The sequence below is a fragment of the Marmota marmota genome, unplaced genomic scaffold (genome assembly GCF_001458135.2).
Source record: "Marmota marmota marmota unplaced genomic scaffold, marMar, whole genome shotgun sequence".
Taxonomy (NCBI): Eukaryota; Metazoa; Chordata; class Mammalia; order Rodentia; family Sciuridae; genus Marmota; species Marmota marmota.
Window position 1 is genome coordinate 25,107,863 of NW_026000026.1, and position 19,884 is coordinate 25,127,746.

Here is a 19,884-nt window from a genome sequence, read left to right on the forward strand (position 1 = left end):
AAAAAAAAAAAAAAAAAAAAAAAAAAAAAAATCAGTGAGGATGGGGATGGGAAGTGAGGATGACTACAGAAGTACATGGTGGGACTGCAAATTGGTGCAACCACTCAGGAAAGCAGTACTGGAAATTCTTCAGAAAACTTGGAATGAAACCACCATTTGAACCAGCTATCCCACTTCTCCATTTATACCCAAAGGACTTAAAATCGGCATACTACAGTGATGCAGCCACATCAATTATTTATTTTCTTTGGCAGCACGGGGCGGGTGCCTGGGAATGAACTCAGGGGCACTCAACCACTGAGCAGCATTCCCAGCCCTATTTTTTATTTTATTTACAGAGGCTCACTGAGTAGCTTAGCATCTCGCTGCTGAGACTGGCTTTGAACCTGCGATCCTCCTGTCTCAGTCTCCCCAGCTACTGGGATTACAGGCATTTGCCACCATGCCCACCCACATCAATGTTTATAGCGACTCAATTTACAATAACTAATCTATGTAACCAACACAGGTCCCCTTCAACAGAGGAATGGATAAAGAAAATATGGTCAAATATTCACAATGGAATAATACTCAGCCATAAAGAAGAAAGAAGTTATGGCATTCGCTGGCAAATGGATGGTAATGGAGAGTATTATGCTAAGTGAAATAATAAGACAATCTCAAAAAAACAAAAGGCCAACTATTCTCTCTGATATGCAGATGCTAACACACAACAAGGGATGGGGGAAGATAGCAGCTCTGCCAGACACTGTGGCATACAACTGTAATCTCAGCAGCTTGAGGGGATGAGGCAAGAGGACTGCAAGTTCAAAGCCAGTCTCAACAAAAAGCAAGGCCCTAAGTAACACAGTGAGACCCTGCCTCTGAAGAAAATACAAAAAAGGGCGGGGGATGTGGCTCACTGGTTAGTACCTCTGGGATCAATCCCCAGTACCAAAAGAAAAAGAATAATAAAAGTTCATTGGATTAGAGAAAGGAGAATGAAGGGAAAGAAAAATGAGGGGACGGGATGAGACTAGGAAAGACAGTAGAATGAATTGGACATAACTTTCCTATGTTCACATATGAAAACACAACCAGTGTTACTCCATATCATGTACAGCCCACAAGAATGAGAAGTTATACTCCATGTGGGTATAACATGTCAAAACACACTCTAAGGGCTAGGGTTGTGGCTCAGTGGTACAGCAATTGCCTAGCATGTGTGAGGCAAGGAGTTCAATTCTCAGTACCACAAATAAATTAATAAAATAAAGCTCATTAACATCTAAAAAATATTTTAAAAAGACAAATAAAAACAAAGAATTACATGGACAGATATTTGGGATAATGGAACTACAGGGTGATGGAATTATGATGGTATTTATCTCTATGTTGGTCAAAACACAAGATTATACACCAAATATGGTGGATTTTACTTTAATAAATGTACAGCTGAATTTTCAAGGGGAAGAGGAAGTATGCTAGCACCATCATTTATCATCCTAATTGCATTCAAGTCATATACAGCATACATTTAAACTGCACTGCTAAAATATCAAATAAGGGGCTGGGTGTGTAGCTCAGTGGTAGAGCACTTATCTACCATGAACAAGGCCTTGGGTTCAATTTCCAGCACCATAAGAATAAAAGTTGCATACAATTTTGGGCTGGGGTTATAGCTCAGTTGTTAGAATGCTTGCCTTGCATGCACAAGGCCCTGGGTTCAATCCCTAGCACCGCCAAAAAAAAAAAAAGTTGCATACAATTCTAATTTGGCTAGTAAGGCTTAACTAGCCCAGCCTAAGTTCATTTAAAAATAAATAAATGTCAAAACAAATTTGAACTAAAGTAATCAAATGAGACAAATATATCCCAATAAACATTTCTCAAAAGAATGCAAAAGGTCAACAAACGTGTCAAAAAAATTTTTTGAACAACATTAGCAATTAGGGAAATGCAAAGCAAAACTACACAAAGATCTCATCTCACACAAGTCAGAATGGCAGTCATCAAGAATAGGACAATAATAAATGCTGGAGAAGATGTGCACACTGCTGGTAGGATTGTAAACAAAACCAATAAGGAAATCAGTATGGAGGCTTCTCCAAAGACTAGGCATAGTGCGGGCTGGGGTTGTGGCTTAGTGATGGAGCACTTGCCTAGCATGTGTGACGCACTGGGTTCAATTATCAGCATCACATATAAACAAAGAAAATAAAGGTCCATCAACAACTAAAAAAATATATTTGGGGGGGGCGGAAAAAGAGATCAGATATGGAACCACCATTTGACCCATCTGTGCAGCACAATTCACAATAGCTAAATTATGGAACCAGCCTGGGTACTTATGATAAAGATGAATAGATAAAGAAAATGTGGTATATATGCACAAAGGAGTTTTATTCATCTATAAAGAAAAATGAAATAATGTAATTTGCAGGAAAATGGATGGAACTTGAGAACATTATGTTAAGCAAAATAAGCCAAGGCTTATTATGTTCTCTTTCACATGTGAAAGCTAGAGAAGAAAAAGAAAGGCAGCGAAAATCAAAGAAGAGAGATTAGTGGAACAGAGGAAAGGGCCCAGGGGAAGGAAAGGGGGAAATACTGGGGAATGATATTGGCCAAATCACATTGTTATACCGTGTATGTGTACAAATATATAACAACAAATTCCACCATTATTTATAGCTGTAATGCATCAATTAAAAAATGGAGGGAAATACAACCAGAGACATGAAAAATTGTGCTCTATATGTGTAATATGAATTGAACTGCATTCTGCTGTCATATGTAATAAATTAGAATAAGTAAATTTTTTTAAAAAAAGAAAGGAAGAATCAAATTGATTTAAAAAACTCATAGGCAGTAAACTTATACACTAAAAAGAATGAATTTTTCAGTATATAAACTGTGGCAACTTAAAAAAGGGAAAAAACAAGATAACTATTTTACACCCTCCATACTCAGTATATGAAACAACAGAATTCTCATATACTACTAATAAGAGTATAAATCTATACAATCATTTAGAAAACAAGCTGGACTACAGAGTAGTGACAATCAGGGCAAAAACTACTTCTCAGTCCCATTCCCAGCAACATACACCCCCTGGAGAAGTTAATAAATGCACCAGAAGACAAGCACTCAATGCAGCACTGTCAGTTATATCAAGAACCAGAAACAGGGGCTGGGGTTGTGGCTCAGTGGTAGAGCACTTGCCTAGCACATGTGAGGCAGGGGTTCAATCCTCAGCACCACATAAAAATAAATAAAATAAAGGTATTATGTACAACTACAATTAAAACAATATTAAAAAAAAGGGGGGGCTGGGGACGTGGCTCAAGTAGTAGCGCGCTCACCTGGCATGGGTGAGGCACTGGGTTCGATCCTCAGCACCACATAAAAATAAAAGATATTGTGTCCACCTAAAGCTAAAACATAAATATTAAAAAAAAAAAAAAGAACCAGAAACAACCAAATGCACTAAATGTAAAAAGGACATGCCATGAAATCACACAAGACAGCACACACCCCAAAGTATGACGTATTTCATTAAATAATATTTTTTAAAGCACACCATGTGGATATGGAGGGGACAGGGTACACTTTGAGCAAAGACTTGAAAGAGGTTTGGAATTAAGTCATGCAGGTAAGGTATTTGAGAGAAAGGCATTTCATATGAAACAGCAATGGCAAAATCCCTGAGAGGAATAGTTACTAGCATGCACAAAGATCACTAAAAGGCCAGGGCATTTAAAGAACTGAATGAACCAGGGGAAGAGAGCGAGGTCAAAGGGGCTGGGAGACAGATGAAATAATGGCATTGCAAGCCACTCTATGGATGCTGGTGGAGGGGTTTGAGTAGTGACATGATCTGAATGACAGTATTTGAAGAGAGTGTCAAGAAAGAAACCAAGAAGACTACAGTAATTTAGGAAAGAGATTATAGTGGCTTAAAATAGTATAGTGTCAGAGGGAGTAGGTTGATGGTACCAAGGTTTCTGATCTAAGCAACTTAAACTGGAGTTTGGAGTCTAGTACTCCCATGCTTTATGCATGTAATAAGTTTTGTGTGTTCTTTTACTTTCCTTAGGGGGGAAAAAAAAGGTGGAGTTCCCATTTATTTATATAACCAAAACAAGAAAACATTTAGGGTTTTTTTAAAAAAAGAGATTGGTTTTGTATAATTCTGAGATACCATTACATATTCAAAGAGAGACACTGAGAAAGTAACTGGATATACAAGTCTGATGATCTAAGAGGAATATCCAGGGTTGCAATATACCTTGAAAGTCTTTGATGACAGATGGAGAAGCAAAAGAGAAAAAGTTAAAAGCAAACAATAGGGGGCTGGGATGTGGCTCAAGCGGTAGCGCGCTCGCCTGGCATGCGTGCGGCCCGGGTTCGATCCTCAGCACCACATACAAAAAAAAAGATGTTGTGTCCACCAAATACTAAAAATTAATAAATATTAAAAAAATTCTCTCTCTCTCTATCTCTCTCACTCTCTCTTTAAAAAAAAAAAAAAAAAGCAAACAATAGATCTAAGTACTGCAATCTGAAATCCTGAAAAGAACCAAGTAGATATATGCCTTCCACCACTGATCCCCAGGCTGCAGACAAGTTCAAAACCCAAACCAGAGACCAGGACAGACAAGGATGAGGTATAGGGGATAAAGGTTGAAAACATGGGAGATTGTTAACAGTCTGCAATAGAAGTAAGATACTTTTACTCCAGCACCAAGCATCTAAAAAGCAACCACTTCCCCACTTCTGCAATAGACAAGTAAGGCCACAAAACCACAATGCACTGAATTTTCAACCAGTAACAGCCTAACTCTCTTAAGCTTAATCCTCAACCAAGGATCACCAACACTTGAGTAAGACTGAGATGTGAAAGAAACAAGGCACAGCAAATCAAAACTACTCCAAGATTTCATATCACTCTTGTCAGAATGGTAGTTTTCAAGAATACAAGCAACAATAAGTGCTGGCAAGGATGGGGGGGAAGGTACACTCATTCATTGCTGCTGGATCTGCAAAACGGTGCAGCTAATCTGGAAAGCAGAATGGAGATTTCTCAGAAAACTGGGAATGGAATCACCATTTGACCCAGCTATCCCACTCCTCGGTCTATACCCAAAGACTTAAAATCAGCACACTACAGTAACACAGCTGCATCAATGTTTATAGCAGCACAATTCACAATTGCTAAACTGTAGAAGCAACCTAGATGCCCTTTAATCAATGAATGGATAAAAAAAAATGCGGTATATATACAGAATAGAATAGTACACAGCACTAAATGAGAATGAAATGATGGCATTTGCAGATAAATGGATGGAGTTGGAGAATATCATGATGCTAAGCAAAGTAAAAAATCCCCAAAAGCCAAAAGCTGAATGTTTTCTCTGATAAATGGATGCTGACCCATAATGGAGGTGGGGGTGGGGGACATGGGGAGAATAGAGGAACTTTGAAACTTAGGTAAAGGGGAGGGAGGGAGAGGGAGGGAACATGGGGGTAGAAAAGATGGCGGAATGAAATGAACATCATTACCCTAGGTACATATATGACTGCACATGTGGTGTGACTCTACCTCATATATAACCAGAAAAATGAAAAGCTGGGCTCCATTTGTGTACAATGATTCAAAATGCATTCTGCTATCATGTATAACTAATTAAAATAAAAATTTTTTTAAAAATAACGAAACAAGGCACAAAAAAGCATGAGCTACATAATTTTAAATCATATTTAAAATTTTTGTGTTATAAAAGATTTCTAACGTAAGGTTAAATATTGATAGAATCAAAAGAAAAAAAAAAACATCTAGGGGAGCTGGGGTTGTGGCTCAGTGGTAGAGCACTTGCCCAGCACATGTGAGGCCCTGGGTTTGATCCTCAAAAAGCACCACATAAAAATAAAAAAAAGAAACAAAGGTATTGTGTCCATATACAACCAAAAAATTAAATAAAAAACAAAAAACAGCTAGGTATCGGCCACCCAGAAAAAAATGTAAAAAATTATTTCCTAGACCAGAGAACACAAATCCCTAACCCAAATTGTATAGTGAGTCAATCAACACCCACACCAATGTACATAATCATGGAAAAGATTTTAAAAGTTGTCTAGAAGAAAAAACAGGAAAGGGGAGCAGGAAAAGAAACATACAAAAGATTGGGAAGCAAGCCAGGCACAGTGGCACACACCTGTAATCCCCACATCTTGAGAGACTGAGGTAGGAGGATCACTCATTCAAAGCTAGTCTCAGCAACTTACCAAGACTGTTATGGTTTGGATGTGAAGTGCCCCCCAAAAGCCGATGTGTGAGACAATGCAAGAAGGGTTCAGAGGAGAAATAGTTGGATTTGAGAGTCTTAACCCAATCAGTGAATTAATCCCATGACAGAGATTAACTGAGTGGTAACTGAAGTGGTAGGATATGGCTGGAGGAGGTGGAAATTGGGAGGCATGGCTTTGGGGTATATATTTGTATCTGGCAAATGGAGACCCCTCTTTGCTTCTGGATCATCATGTGAGCTGCTTTCCTCTGCCACACTCTTCTGCCATGATGTTCTGCCTCACCTTGAACCCTGAGGAATGGAGACAGCATTCTATTGACTAAGACCTCTGAAACCCTGAACTCTCAAATAAACTTTTCTTCCCTAAAATTGTTCTCTTCGGGTCCTTTAGTCACAGCGGTAAAATAGCTGACTAAAACAGAGGCCCTAAGCAACTTAGTGAGACACTGTCTCAAGAAAAACTGGGGCTGTACCTCAATGGTATAGTACCCTGGCTTGGTTAAATCCCCAGTACCCGCCCCCACCAAAAAAAAAAAAAAAATTCAGTAATCAATATGGCACTCAAAAGCAACACTAAAAATTAATTTTTAAGATTAAAAAAATATATTTCAGGGTTTTCAAACACTCCATACTCTATTTCATGAAAAAATGATCCTAATAAACAATCCATACTATACAACTTCATCTTAAAACTAAACATTTCTTGGGGTTGGGGATGTGGCTCAAGTGGTAGCATGCTCGCCTGGCATGCGTGCGGCCCGGGTTCGATCCTCAGCACCATATACAAACAAAGATGTTGTGTCCACCGAAAACTAAGAAATAAATATTAAAAAAAAAATCTCTCTCAAAAAAAAAAAAGTCTAAACATTTCTATCCTGAACCAATTCAATGGTTTGTTTTAACTTGCTGTGATAGCAATCTTTCCTCTATGTGTTTTTCCACTGCGTTTATTCAATAACCATTTACTAAGCACCTTCTATAAAAGATGGTAGAGATATAGCCAAGTCAAAATACAGATACTCTGTCTCGAAGGCCTAGTTAGGAGAAACATAAGACAATCACTCAAATTGCATGTGTAATTATATACTTATAAATGATAAGAAGTTTAGACACAACAGGAAAATATTATTTAGAGATAAGAGAAAGCTCCTCTGAAGAAATGATATAAATTGTCAGTCCTGAAGTTGAGATTCAAGACAGGCAAAAAGTGGAAGTCTGCAATGCCAAACCCTAAAACTGGAAGTAAGTTAATTAAGGAAGTCAACTGAAAGAAAAGGGTGGTCAAGCAAGGTTTAGATTTTTTTTTTTTTTAATAAATGCCATGGGAAACCACTGACAAGTACCAAACAAAAAAATGTCACGATCAAATTGTGCTTTGAAAGAAAACCTTCCAGCTGCTGAGTGGAATACAAAGAAGCTTAAAAGGGAACAAAGTAAAAGCAACAGATCACACAGGAGCTACTGAGTAATAAGATAAGATAGGCTCTGATGGTGGCACTGGAAATACAGACCAAGAAAAAAAAAAAAAAAGCAAACGTTTCAAAAGTAAATTGTCGTGACATACATCTTTCCAAAGAAAAACTGGCATGAAGAGTCATATATATCTCAAAAGAGAAGACTAGGGGCTAAAGTTGTAGCTCAGCATTAGAGTGCTTGCCTAGCACGTGTGAGAAACTGGGTTAAATTCTTGGCACTGTATATAAATAAGTAAACAAAATAATGGTCCATCAACAACTAAAAACAAATTTTTTTTTTTTTTAAAAAAAGGAGGGCTGGGGTTGTAGCTCAGTTGTGGAGCACTTGCCTCTGAGGTATGAGGCACTGGGTTCGATCCTTAGCACCACATAACAATAGATAAACAAAATAAAGATATTGTGTCCATGTATAACTAAAAAGTGTTTTTTAAAAAGACTAAAATAGAAGGATTAGTTGACACTTAAAGCCCATTTTTTACCAGTGAATCAAGAAAGCATCTCAAAAGAAAATATACATCTTTTTGCTTATTCCTCTCCTGTTTCATGATGTACAAAGATGTAAGTAAAGTTATGCTTTCTGAACCTTGAGCATGAGCATGCTTCTCAAACTTTTCAAGACAAACTCAAACCTGTTACTTTGACCTCCTAACCTGTCCTCCATGTGTTAATCTCTCAAATGACTAAAAATATGAATTCGTACCACTTAAGCTTTTCAGGCCAGTTTCTCTTTAGTACAGGAGTTGGAAACATTTATGCTTCAAGAGAAGCACTACGAAGACCACTACACCTGTCTGAAATATGGCTAGCACTCAATTAAATATCAGTCCCCAGCTTTTCTTCAGATTTAGCTAAGCTAGAAGAAACAACTTTCTTAGACTAAAAAGAAAGTCCTCAGATACCTCTCCCTAAAGTCTGATCTGAAGAACTGAAACATCATATGCAGTTTCTACACTGGCTAACACAAAGAATAGCTTAAACGTTTTTTCAAACACAATACCAAGGAAGCCTAGAATATGGTGCAATAATTTGCACATCTTTTTCCCTACATAAAAATAAGTAAATATTTTGATAATAACTTTTAATAAAGTTAAACTTCTCCCTAGAATCCTGGTGCTTTAAAAATCACACTTAAAAAAAGTGTATATGACCATTTTATTTTAAAAATAGCCAGCGTGGTGGCACACACCTGTAATCCCAACGGCTTGGGAGGCTGAGGCAGGAGAATCGCAAGTTCAAAGGCAGCCTTAGCAAAAAACGAGTAGCTAAGCAACTCAGGGAGACTCTGTCTCTAAATAAAATGCGAAATAGGGTTGGGGGTGTGGCTCAATGGTTGAGTGCCCCTGAGTTCAATCCCTGGTACCCTCCCCTCCCCACCAAAAAAAAAAAAAAAAGTCACTTTAGCAACCCTGAAATTATCACCCTGCCCCTTTCCCTTGGGCCACCACAAAATCATTTCAGTGCTTCATCATTTTGTTCCCAGAGGGCTCACGACATCAGGAGGTAGAAGGACAAAAGGAAACTCATTTTTAGGCCTAAAACCATACTGTTCCAGAGCTCTAAAACAATAAAGTTCACTCTTCTCTCTGATATGGCTGGGAATTCTGAAAATAGAATACATCTTCTTTGAAAGGCAGATCCAAATGTACCTTGAGCATTACTCAAACAGGTAAGGGACTTCTTACCAAATGAGGGTCCAAGCTTCCAAAGACAAACTGCTTCTGCGATTAACTAGAGCAAAAGGTGTTGCTATACTAACTGGCATTCTGTACAGACCTCCAACACCAACAAGTGGAACAGGGTTTATAATAAAAGAGTCAGCCTTCAGTAAATGCCAAATGTATTACAAAAGAACTGGAAAGAAAATATCCATTGATGCCTTACTTTTCACACAAAACAGTTTAGATGCTAAACTGGGAATATGGGAACGTCTCTAACCATTTTTAGCCTAGGAGGTTTTCAATAGAGCTTCGAGATCCAAAGATGGCGGCTTAGGTGCTTGGGGAATGGGGATGGCAGAACCAGAAGAGACATAAAGCTGAACTCTCATGCTTGTATCCACCACAACAATTTCACAGTCATTACTTATAATTTAAATTTCCATTTCATGAGATAAAAGGGTTTTGTACTTTTTTAAATGAACAATTTTAACTCTGCAGTATTGGAGACAAGAAGTGTAAATGGAGATATCCAATGACACATGAGGTACTGTGCTGGAACCCAGACCTTGACTCCTATTCCTGTGCTCTTAGCCCCACCATGTATCACTCATTCTGGCACAGAAGGGGAGGAGAGCCAACAAAAATGCCAATTTGTGAACAGCTTAGAAATTCAAATCAACCAGGCATTATAAAAGATTTAAGGACCCCAAAAGCTACTTCTGCTTGACAATGATAAGATACTTCAAAAGATGAAAACCTGAAGACAAACTTTTTATTCCAAATTGACACAACAAAAAGAAATCAAACTTGAAGGTTCCTAGGGTTCTAGTGCCACCTCACCCTCATGATTTCTCACACACACACAAAAAATGGTCACAGATAAATCATTTAATCTATCATTTGCTCAGTATTCTATCTGTAAAATTAAAATGGACTGGATGACTTAAGATTTCCTCCACCACTAACATTCTAGGACTCTAAACATTACAAATATATAAGCTCTAGGGCTAGGGATATAGCTTACTTGGTAGAGTGCTTGCCTTGCATGCACAAAGCCCTGGGTTCAATCCCCACCAGCACCGCAAAAAAATAAAAAATAAGCTCTACATACACTCCAGAAGACATTACTTAAAACTATTAATTCAAAGTAAAACTTCTTTATTTTTTATTTTTTTTTAATTTTTTGACAAGATGATTAAAGTTCAGCTTGGTGTGGTGGGACACGCCTGTAATCCTAGCTATTTGGGGAGGCTGAGGCAGGAAGATCATAAGTTTGAGGCCAGCTTCAGCAATATAGCAAGAACCCTGCCTCAAAAATAAAATTTTAAAAAGGGCTGTGTGGTAGCTCAAGAGTTAGAATGATCCTAGGTTCCATCCCCTAGGGACATCTGGCCAAAAAAAAAAAAAAAAAAAAGAGAGAGAGAGAAAAGAAGTGATTAAAATTCAGAACTTTTGAGGCTGGAGTTGTGGCTCAGTGATATTACACTTGCTGGCATATGTGAGGCCCTGGGTTCGATCCTCACACTGCATATAAATAAGTAAAATAAAAAATCCATATACAACTAAAAAATATTTTTTTAAAAATTCAAAACTCTAAAAGGAATAATATATTTTATATACCTAGCCAGGTGTGGTGGCCCACACCTGTAATCCAGCATCTGCGGAGGATGAGGAAGAAGGATTGCAAATTCAAAGCCAGCCTCAGCAACTAAGGCCCTAAGTAACTTAGCGAGACCCTGTCTCAAAATTAAAAAGGGCCAGGGATATGGCTCAATGGGTAAGCACCCCTGGGTTAAATCCCTGGCACCAAAAATAAACAAACAAAATACCTAAAATTTTTAAACTTCCCAATGGCTGTTTTTTTTTCCCTTCAGCAATTAAAAGGAACCAGATTATAGCCATAGCCTGAGAAAGAAAGATTTCTAAAGTCAGCAGATTCTTTCACAGATTTATGTAGAACTGCACTCTTAGATATTAACTTGCCAAGCAAGAGAAAAAAAATAACCCAAAACATACACATTCTATAACAAAACTGATATGAAAGCAAGATGAAAATGAGAATGAGCTGGCTTAACATTTTGGTAACACCATATTTTCATTTAGTCGATATTTATTAAGTAACTATTGTGTGCCAGACATGACATAAGCTACTGTGAAAAAACAAAGTCCCTGCACTTACATAGCATCTAATAGTAGGATGCCAATGATAAGTAATCAAATGAAACAGTCAAGGTAATTTGGGATACTAATAGGGCTATGAAACAAAAAAACTAAAACTATTATAATGCTGTGGAATTAGAAGCTGGGGATATAGTTCAGTTGGTAGAGTGCTTGCCTTGCATGCACAAGGCCTTGGGTTCAATCCCCAGCACCACAAAAGAAAAAAAAATGATGATGATGATGCTGTGAAATTAGATTAGTAGTTTGTTAGGGTTTGGATCTAGACTGTCTCCCAAAGGTTCATATGTTGAAGGCTTGGTCCCTAGTACAGCAATGTTCAGAGATGGGACTTTCAGAAAGCAATTGGATCCAAGAGGGCTCTAACCTTATCAGTGGATTAACTCATTAACAAAATTGTAAAATGATGCCACTATTGGGGAGGTGGGACCTACATAGAGAAAGTGGGTCACTGGGGACATGTCCTAGAAGGGTATATTTTTGCTCACTCTCTGCTTCCCAGCTTTCCTCCACCACCTACTATGATGTTTTGCCTTGACTCAGACACAAAGCAATGGAGCCAGTCAATCATGAACCAAAACCATAAACCAAAATAAATTTTTCCTCCTTCTTAGGTATTTTGTCCCAGTGACAAAAAGATAACACATAGTGAAAGCATCACTGAAAACACTGTTGGACAGAAACCCAAATGCCAAGTTACCAGTTTTCCAGGCAACAGGACTACCAAGTGCAATGACCCTGAAGTGTATCCTGAAGTCTGAGGTGTTTGAGAAACAGACCATAAGCTAAAAGATATTCAAAGACCACAAGAAAATGCAAAGAGAATAATTTAGAGAAATAGGCAAGGACCAAGCAAGAGAGTGACATGATTTAATTTGCATTTTAAACTTTCTTTTTTTTTTGGTCCCAGGGATTTAACTCAGGGTTACTTAACCACTGAGACCTATCCCCAGTTTATTTTGAGAAAGGGTCTCACTAAATTGCTAAACCTGGCTTTGAACTTGTGATCCTCTCTCCTTTCTCAGCCTCCAGAGCTGCTGGGATTACAAGTCTATGCTACAACACTCAGCCTAATTTGCATTTTAAAGAGACAAAAGGCCACTGTTTGCTGTGTACCTGTCAAATATCAAATGGATTCTGCTATTTACCTTCAAATAACAGGCTCTATCTAAATCTGAGCTTTTGCCTTTCCTCGTTCTCAGTATTTAATGGTGATATAAATAGTTAGAAAACTGCTGGCAAGTGCAGGAGTTGTGCATAAAAATTAATTGGAAGAATTCAACAATTATTTCCTCACTTCTCCCTTTGCTTTTTCCTTTATTTGCAAACTGTTGGTTTTAATGTAAGGATACATCAAATGTAGTCTCTATTTCTTTTACAAACTTGTTTTCTAATACTTTAGGTAGTCTATACATTTTCAACTGAGCTTTCTAACTGAGAAGAAAAGATCTTAAAAGCTGAACTAGCTCTCTTATCAACAGATGAGGTATAAATAAATGGTAATAGCTTTAAGTGACAACTTTCTCTGAGCCTCATTTCATAACAAAATGGAATGAGATGATTGCAGATATGCCTGAAAGTGAGTGCTGGAATGACCATTCACTACTCTTAAAGTTAAAATTCATCAGTGATAAAACCAGAGTCACAAACAAAAACACAGTATTTCAGTATTAAAGTACTAAAAACACAGAACACTATAAAGGAGTCCACATTGTTTTATGGCAACAGGAAATCCCAGGCATAAAAAACAATATAAATTCTACCTCTAATTAGGCAATGATCAACACTAACAGATGATATCAGGAAAAGCTTAAGGAAAGCAGTTCGAATCCAGAATTCAAAATAGAGATGGATGTATCTATTCCATCCATCCCAGGTCTAACACTAAGTACCAATACATGTTTCTCTATATAAAATGTTGAACATACCAGAAAAACTTTTATCAGAGAAGGAACCCTGTAGCATACCCCCAAAATATTCCCTGCTTATCGGTAAACTTCTGGTAAACCTAAGTAAGGGCACACAAATGTATCCAGAACTCAAAAAATATTTCTTATTTTCAAATAAGTAGCATAATCACATAATCACATAAAATAAAACTTGAACCTTGCTGGCTCATCAAAAGAAATTTCAAAATCGTAAAAAAAAAACTACCAACCCATTCTGCACACAAGCTTTTCCTTAATACATGAGGGAAAACTTAGGCTAAGAAAATTCCAAAGGATCTCACAGGATCACTAGAGATCCTTGAAAAGGAAAAATGAGAAATGTGAGTTCAATAACTGATGTCTTTTTAAATAATTTTTAAATATATATTTTTAGTTGTTGATAGACCTTATTTTATTCATTTATTCATACGCAGTGCTGAGAATCAAACCAGTGCCTCACACATGTGAGACAAGCCTTCTACCACTGAGCCACAATCCCAGCCCAACTAGTGTGTCTTTTGTCCCTTACTACAGACAAAATTTTGATCAAACTAGCCCTTGGTAGACCACAACCCACCACTTCCATTATTTTGAGTCACAACCTGAAACAGTTCACATGATCTAGGCAGTAAAATTATATATATATAATATAAATATATAATATAAATATAATATAAATATATATATTTATATAATATAAATATATATATATAATATATATATATATTTATATATTTATATATTTATATTATATAAATATATAAATATATTATATAATATAAATTATATAATATAAATTATATAAATATAAATATATATTATATAAATATATAAATATATTATATAAATATATATTATATAAATATATAAATATATATTTATATAATATATATTTATATAATATAAATATATATATATATAATATAAATATAATATAAATATATATATATATAATATAAAGAGAAAGAGAAAGAGAGAGAGAGCGAGCGCGCGCGCGCGCACGCGCGCGCAAGCACAATCTGGAAATAATCAAGATTCCTACTCTGCTAATTCCTTAAAAATTCATTCAATTCTATAAAAATGGCCTGGATTATTTAAAAATATCAATACCATGTAAGACAAAGAAAGCAAGGGAATTTTTATACATTACAGGAGATTAAAGAGACTGGACAAACAAATGTAATGCATGAATCCCAACTGGACACAAGATTTAAAGTCATAAATATTTTTGGAACAATTAGAGAAAATTCTGCATAGGGATTATATATATATATATATTATATTTTTAATGCTTATGCAGGAAAATGTCCTTGTTCTTAAAACATACATTCTAAAATATTTAAAGGTGAACTGCCATGTCTTTACTTAACATTTTCAAATGATTCTGTAAAAAATGCACACATATATAGAAGAGGGATAAGGCAAATGTGAAAAACTTGTAACAATTAGGCAAATGCTAGATGGGTGGTGTATTCACTGTAGTATTCCTTCAATTTCTTGTAGATTTCAAATTTTTCAAAATATTTTTTTTGTGTGTGTATGGTGCTGGGAATTGAGCCCAGGGCCTTGTGCATGCAAGGCAAGCACTCTACCAACTGAGCTGAGCTATATCCCCAGCCTGCAATTTTTTTTTTTTTAAGGATTGGGAAAAAAAAAAAATGCTTAACATCACTTTGATTTGGGAGCTTATTGGGCAGACTTGAATTCTCAGGTGATCAAGATGGTATCAGCTGGTTCTGATTATTTGGTACTCTTTCTTAGATACTCCTGAATAAAATAAATGCCTGTGCAACTTCTGGGAGACAGGGTGGTGTTTATGAGGTATTTAACAAGAGACTAATAAATTACCACCTCTTCATAACCTGAATCTGGAATGTTTACAAAAGCCTTGTAAAAGAAGAAAGTATATTTATATAATCAATATGGGAAGTGGCTCAAATATATATTAACCCATGAATTTCCAAGTTTTTTTTCTGGAACTTAATTATTTCAAAGTTACCAGAAGTGGTATATCTGTTGCTAAGTGTAAGTTTTTAGGGGTATTCCACATCTGGGATGGTGAAACAAAATGGGTTAACTGAATAAAGTAAAAAACAAAGATATGTGGGGCTGGGGCCGTACGTAGCTCAGTGGTAGAGGGCCTGCCTCACATGTGTGAAGCCCTGGGTTCGATCCTCAGCACCAACAACCCAAAGATGTGAAGAAAGTATGATCAATTCATTGTTTTCACATATTATTTAGGTTACAGGTCGCAGAATTTTATAGGTTTACTTTCACTTTCTGTTATACTTAGAGTTCTGTTAATTTGCATATACTGCTTTTCTATTTATTTATTTATTTGTTGTAGTTGGATACAATACTTTATTTATTTTTATGTGGTGCTAAGGTTTGAACCCAGGGTTTCGCACGTGCGAGGTGAGCGTTCTACCACTGAGCCACATCCCCAGCCCGGCAAACACTACTTTTCTAATAGGTCAAAAACATTGAGAAAACACACAATTAACCAAATTAAAATTCTACTGAAGCCACAGGAAGAGATGGCTAAACACCAGAGGCAGATTTAGAAATAGTTTCACTGAAACTATAAGCAGTATTTATCACATCAAAACAAAAAGATAAGAAAGTATCAGAATGCAGCCATTACTCACCAATTCGTTCATTAAATAAACATCTAATACCACAGATCCTGAAATAAATAAGATATAGTCTATCCCCTCACTGAGTTTACAGTCTAACTGGAGGAACCAGACAAGCAAACCATTAATCCAAACCGAATATAGACAAACTGATGCTTACAGATGTGCAAGGCCAACAGGCAACATGCTACGAAGGTTAGCAACGTGAAACAAAGGTCATGTCCTGAGCTCATCTTCAATCAACATACTTCCAACGTGGATTGCAGACAAACAGAACATCCCTAAGCCTGTGCAGGTTCATAAAATGGAGTTAATTCAGACATATTAAAATTAAAGTAAGCCAGCATAGTGGTGCATGCCTATATACCAGCAATTCAGGAGGCTGAGGCAGGAGGAACACAATTTGGAGACCAGCAGGGGCAACTTAATGAGACCCTATCTCAAAATAAAATTTAAAGTGCGGGAAGGGGGGAATGGGGATGTAGCTCAGTGGTTAAGTACCCCTGGGTTCAATCCCCAGTAACAAAATAAATAAATAAATCAGTATCCACACTCAATGCAGTGGTGCATATCTATAATGTAGTTGGATACATGATTCATGATTCATGAGGCTGAGACAGGAGGATCCCAAGTTCAAGGACTGCCTTGGCAACTTAGCAAGACCCTATTCATTGTATGTTGCCTCATAGCATGTCCTTTGATTCACGTTGCTTAACCTTCATAGCATGTTTCCTTCATAGCTCAGTGGTAAAGTGCCCCTGGGTTGAATCCCCTGTTCAAAAAAAAAGTTGTTTTTTTTTTTTTTTTCATCTTCCCTACATTCAACAAATCATCTTATGTCTAAATCAAGGGTCAGCAAACTAAGCCCCAAATCAAATCTGGTCCACCAGCTGTTTTTGTAAACAAAACAAACATCTATAATTAAACATTTGTTTATTAGAACACAGCCTGATCCACTCATTTGTGGAAGGTCTACAGCTGCTTTGCTGCTATGATGGAGAGGTTGAGTAATTATGACAGAGACAATATAGCCCACAAAACTTAAAATATTTATTTTCTGGCCCTTACACAAAAAGTTTGCAGACTCATGGTCCAAATGATAGCCGAAACATCAGAAATGGTAGAAAAATAATTACCATGTTCATTTCAGCCCTACTTAAGCTTTACTATGAACTCTACCTCTTGCATTGTAATTAGTGTCACTTGGTAAATACTAATGTTCACATTTCAGTTATTTTCCAAGGAGTAGGTATTACTTTAGCTGCCCAGTAATTTATCCTTCACAACATTATTACAAACAAAATCCTAATTAAGGAACATTTGCAATTATCCCCACACACACTTAGCTTTCAATTGCTTCCAATCTACAGAGCTATAGACAAGCAAAGCTGAACACAGAAACAACAGCTAATATGACTTAATTCCTAATAGTCTATACACACTATAATATCCCAAAATGCCATTAACAACGAACAGCATCAGTGTCACCGGACTGCTTATTAGGGAAACAAAATTCACAGTCGGGCATGGTGGCGCACACCTGTAATCCCAGTGACTCCCAGAGGCTGAGGCAGGAGGATCACAAGTTCAAGGCCAGCCTCAGCAACTTAGCAAGACCCTGTCTCAAAATAAAAAATAAAAAGGGCTAGGGATGTAGCTTAGTGGTAAAGTGCCCCTGGGTTCAATCACCAGTACCAAAAAAAGAAAAAAAAACAAAAACAAATTCATGGGCCCATTCCAGACCTACCAAGTGATTCTTATGCACATCAAACCTTGAGAACCACTACACTAAAACATTTCATGTTACTTACCTTGAGTGTGAAGAGGCTGATTCGGCCAGGCAATTTAAAAAACAGCCCTTCTCCTCCTCTTGAATTGGAATGTAGCATGGCATTGAGGCACGCAAGAGGGGATGTCCCACTGTAAAATACAAAAGGATGGATGAGGATCATATAAATCCATGGGCCTACTAATCAAAGACCCAATCATACTCAGAGAGATCTGGGATAAGAAATGTTATGTGATACCCGAAATAACATCTACAGGGCTTTCCGAGACTATGAACCAAATCCCCAAGAAATTTCAGGAAAACCACAAGTTTTTCAAATTATATTTTAATAAAATTTTAAAACTTACATGTTAATTATACTATCAAAAACAAAACCAAGTTTCCTAACCTCTAAATTTCAACCTACATATGCTCAGAAATTGCCAGATACCATTATCAACACAAAGACCACAGAATCAATGGCACTGTCCCAATAAAACAAGTATACCCTTTGTTTTTTTCTGTTAAATATTTTCTAATATGCACACAAAAGGAACAGTATTTCTTTTCTTTTTTAAAGAGAGAGAATTTTTAATATTTATTTATTTTTTTTTTTTTTAGTTTTCGGCAGACACAACATCTTTGTATGTGGTGCTGAGGATCCAACCCGGGTCGCGACGTGCAGGCCAGGCAAGCGGGCTACGGCTTGAGCCACATCCCCAGCCCCAGGGAACAGTATTTCATTTGCATTTTCTCTGTTGGGAAGGAGGCGGTTGCATTTTATTCTACATCTACTTAAGAGCAATCATTTAAATTTGTCTGAAAAAGGAAAAGTCAGGCAAATGGATTTAGTACCCAGTAATGCTTAAACATTAAACTAAAAAGAGCACATTAAGTTGTTCCTTGGTCCCTGCCACAACAGTAGTTCACAAAAATAATCACAACTAAGACAGTGGCTACTTACTAAAACTTAAAATAGAAAAACTGTTAAAAATATAAATGCCCGTTAATACAAAGTTTGGGACTAGCACATTAGTGATAGGATCCACCTATTCACCTTGTCATCCCTCTCCCCAGCATGTTAAAAAACAATTAAAAAAAATCTTGGGCTGGGGATGTGGCTCAAGCGGTAGCGCGCTCGCCTGGCATGCGTGCGGCCCGGGTTCGATCCTCAGCACCAAATACAAACAAAGATGTTGTGTCCACCGAAAACTAAAAAAATAAATATTAAAAATTTCTCTCTCTCTCTCACACACACTCTTTCTTAAAAAAAAAAAAAAAGAGGGTTGGAGACGTAGCTCAATGATAGAACACTTTTGTGTGAGGTCATGGGTTTAAACCCCAACACTTTATTTATTACGCAAAAATAAATAAAGGTAATAAAGAAGTAAACTAAATAAAGTAATGTAAATAAAGATTTATTTTATTTGTGTTGAGGATTTAATCTAGGACCTTACTTATAATCAACACAAACTCTACCACTGCGCTGCAGTTCATCCTTCTAGCTTCTTATGAGGGTACTAATCCCACTTGTGAGGTCTCTATCCTCATGACCTCATCTCCTCTCCACATGCCACCTCCAAAGAAAATCATAGTGGGAATTAGATTTTGACATCAAAATTTTGGGAGGACACAGAAACATTCAGTCCATCATAGACTGACAAAGATGTAGAAGGTGATATGGAATGAGAAGCACTAGCCAAGAGTAAGAAAGGAACAGGTGGTTGTGGTGGCCCCTGATTATAATCCTAGCAACTGGAGAGGCTGAGGAAGGAGATCTCCAGTTTAGGGCTAGCATCAGCAATTTAGCTAAGCCCTACACAACAATTAGTGAGACGGTGTCTCAAAATAAAAAAAAAAAATAAAACAAAAGAGGGCTAGGGATGTGGCTCAGTGTTTAAATGCCCCTGGGTTCAATCCCTGGTACTAAAAAAAAAAAAAAAAAAAAAAA

General features: G+C 36.9%; 1 protein-coding gene across 4 annotated transcripts in view; it reads right to left on the minus strand.

The window, feature by feature from the left end:
• Positions 1–19,884, minus strand: part of Asxl1 (ASXL transcriptional regulator 1) — a 72,430-nt gene that overhangs the window by 47,836 nt on the left and 4,710 nt on the right. For all 4 annotated transcript variants that reach the window (XM_015481723.2, XM_015481731.2, XM_048811117.1 and 1 more), the window contains one exon: positions 17,977–18,085. In XM_015481723.2, coding sequence (XP_015337209.1) covers positions 17,977–18,085 — 109 coding nt within the window. The remainder of the gene's footprint in view (positions 1–17,976; positions 18,086–19,884) is intronic.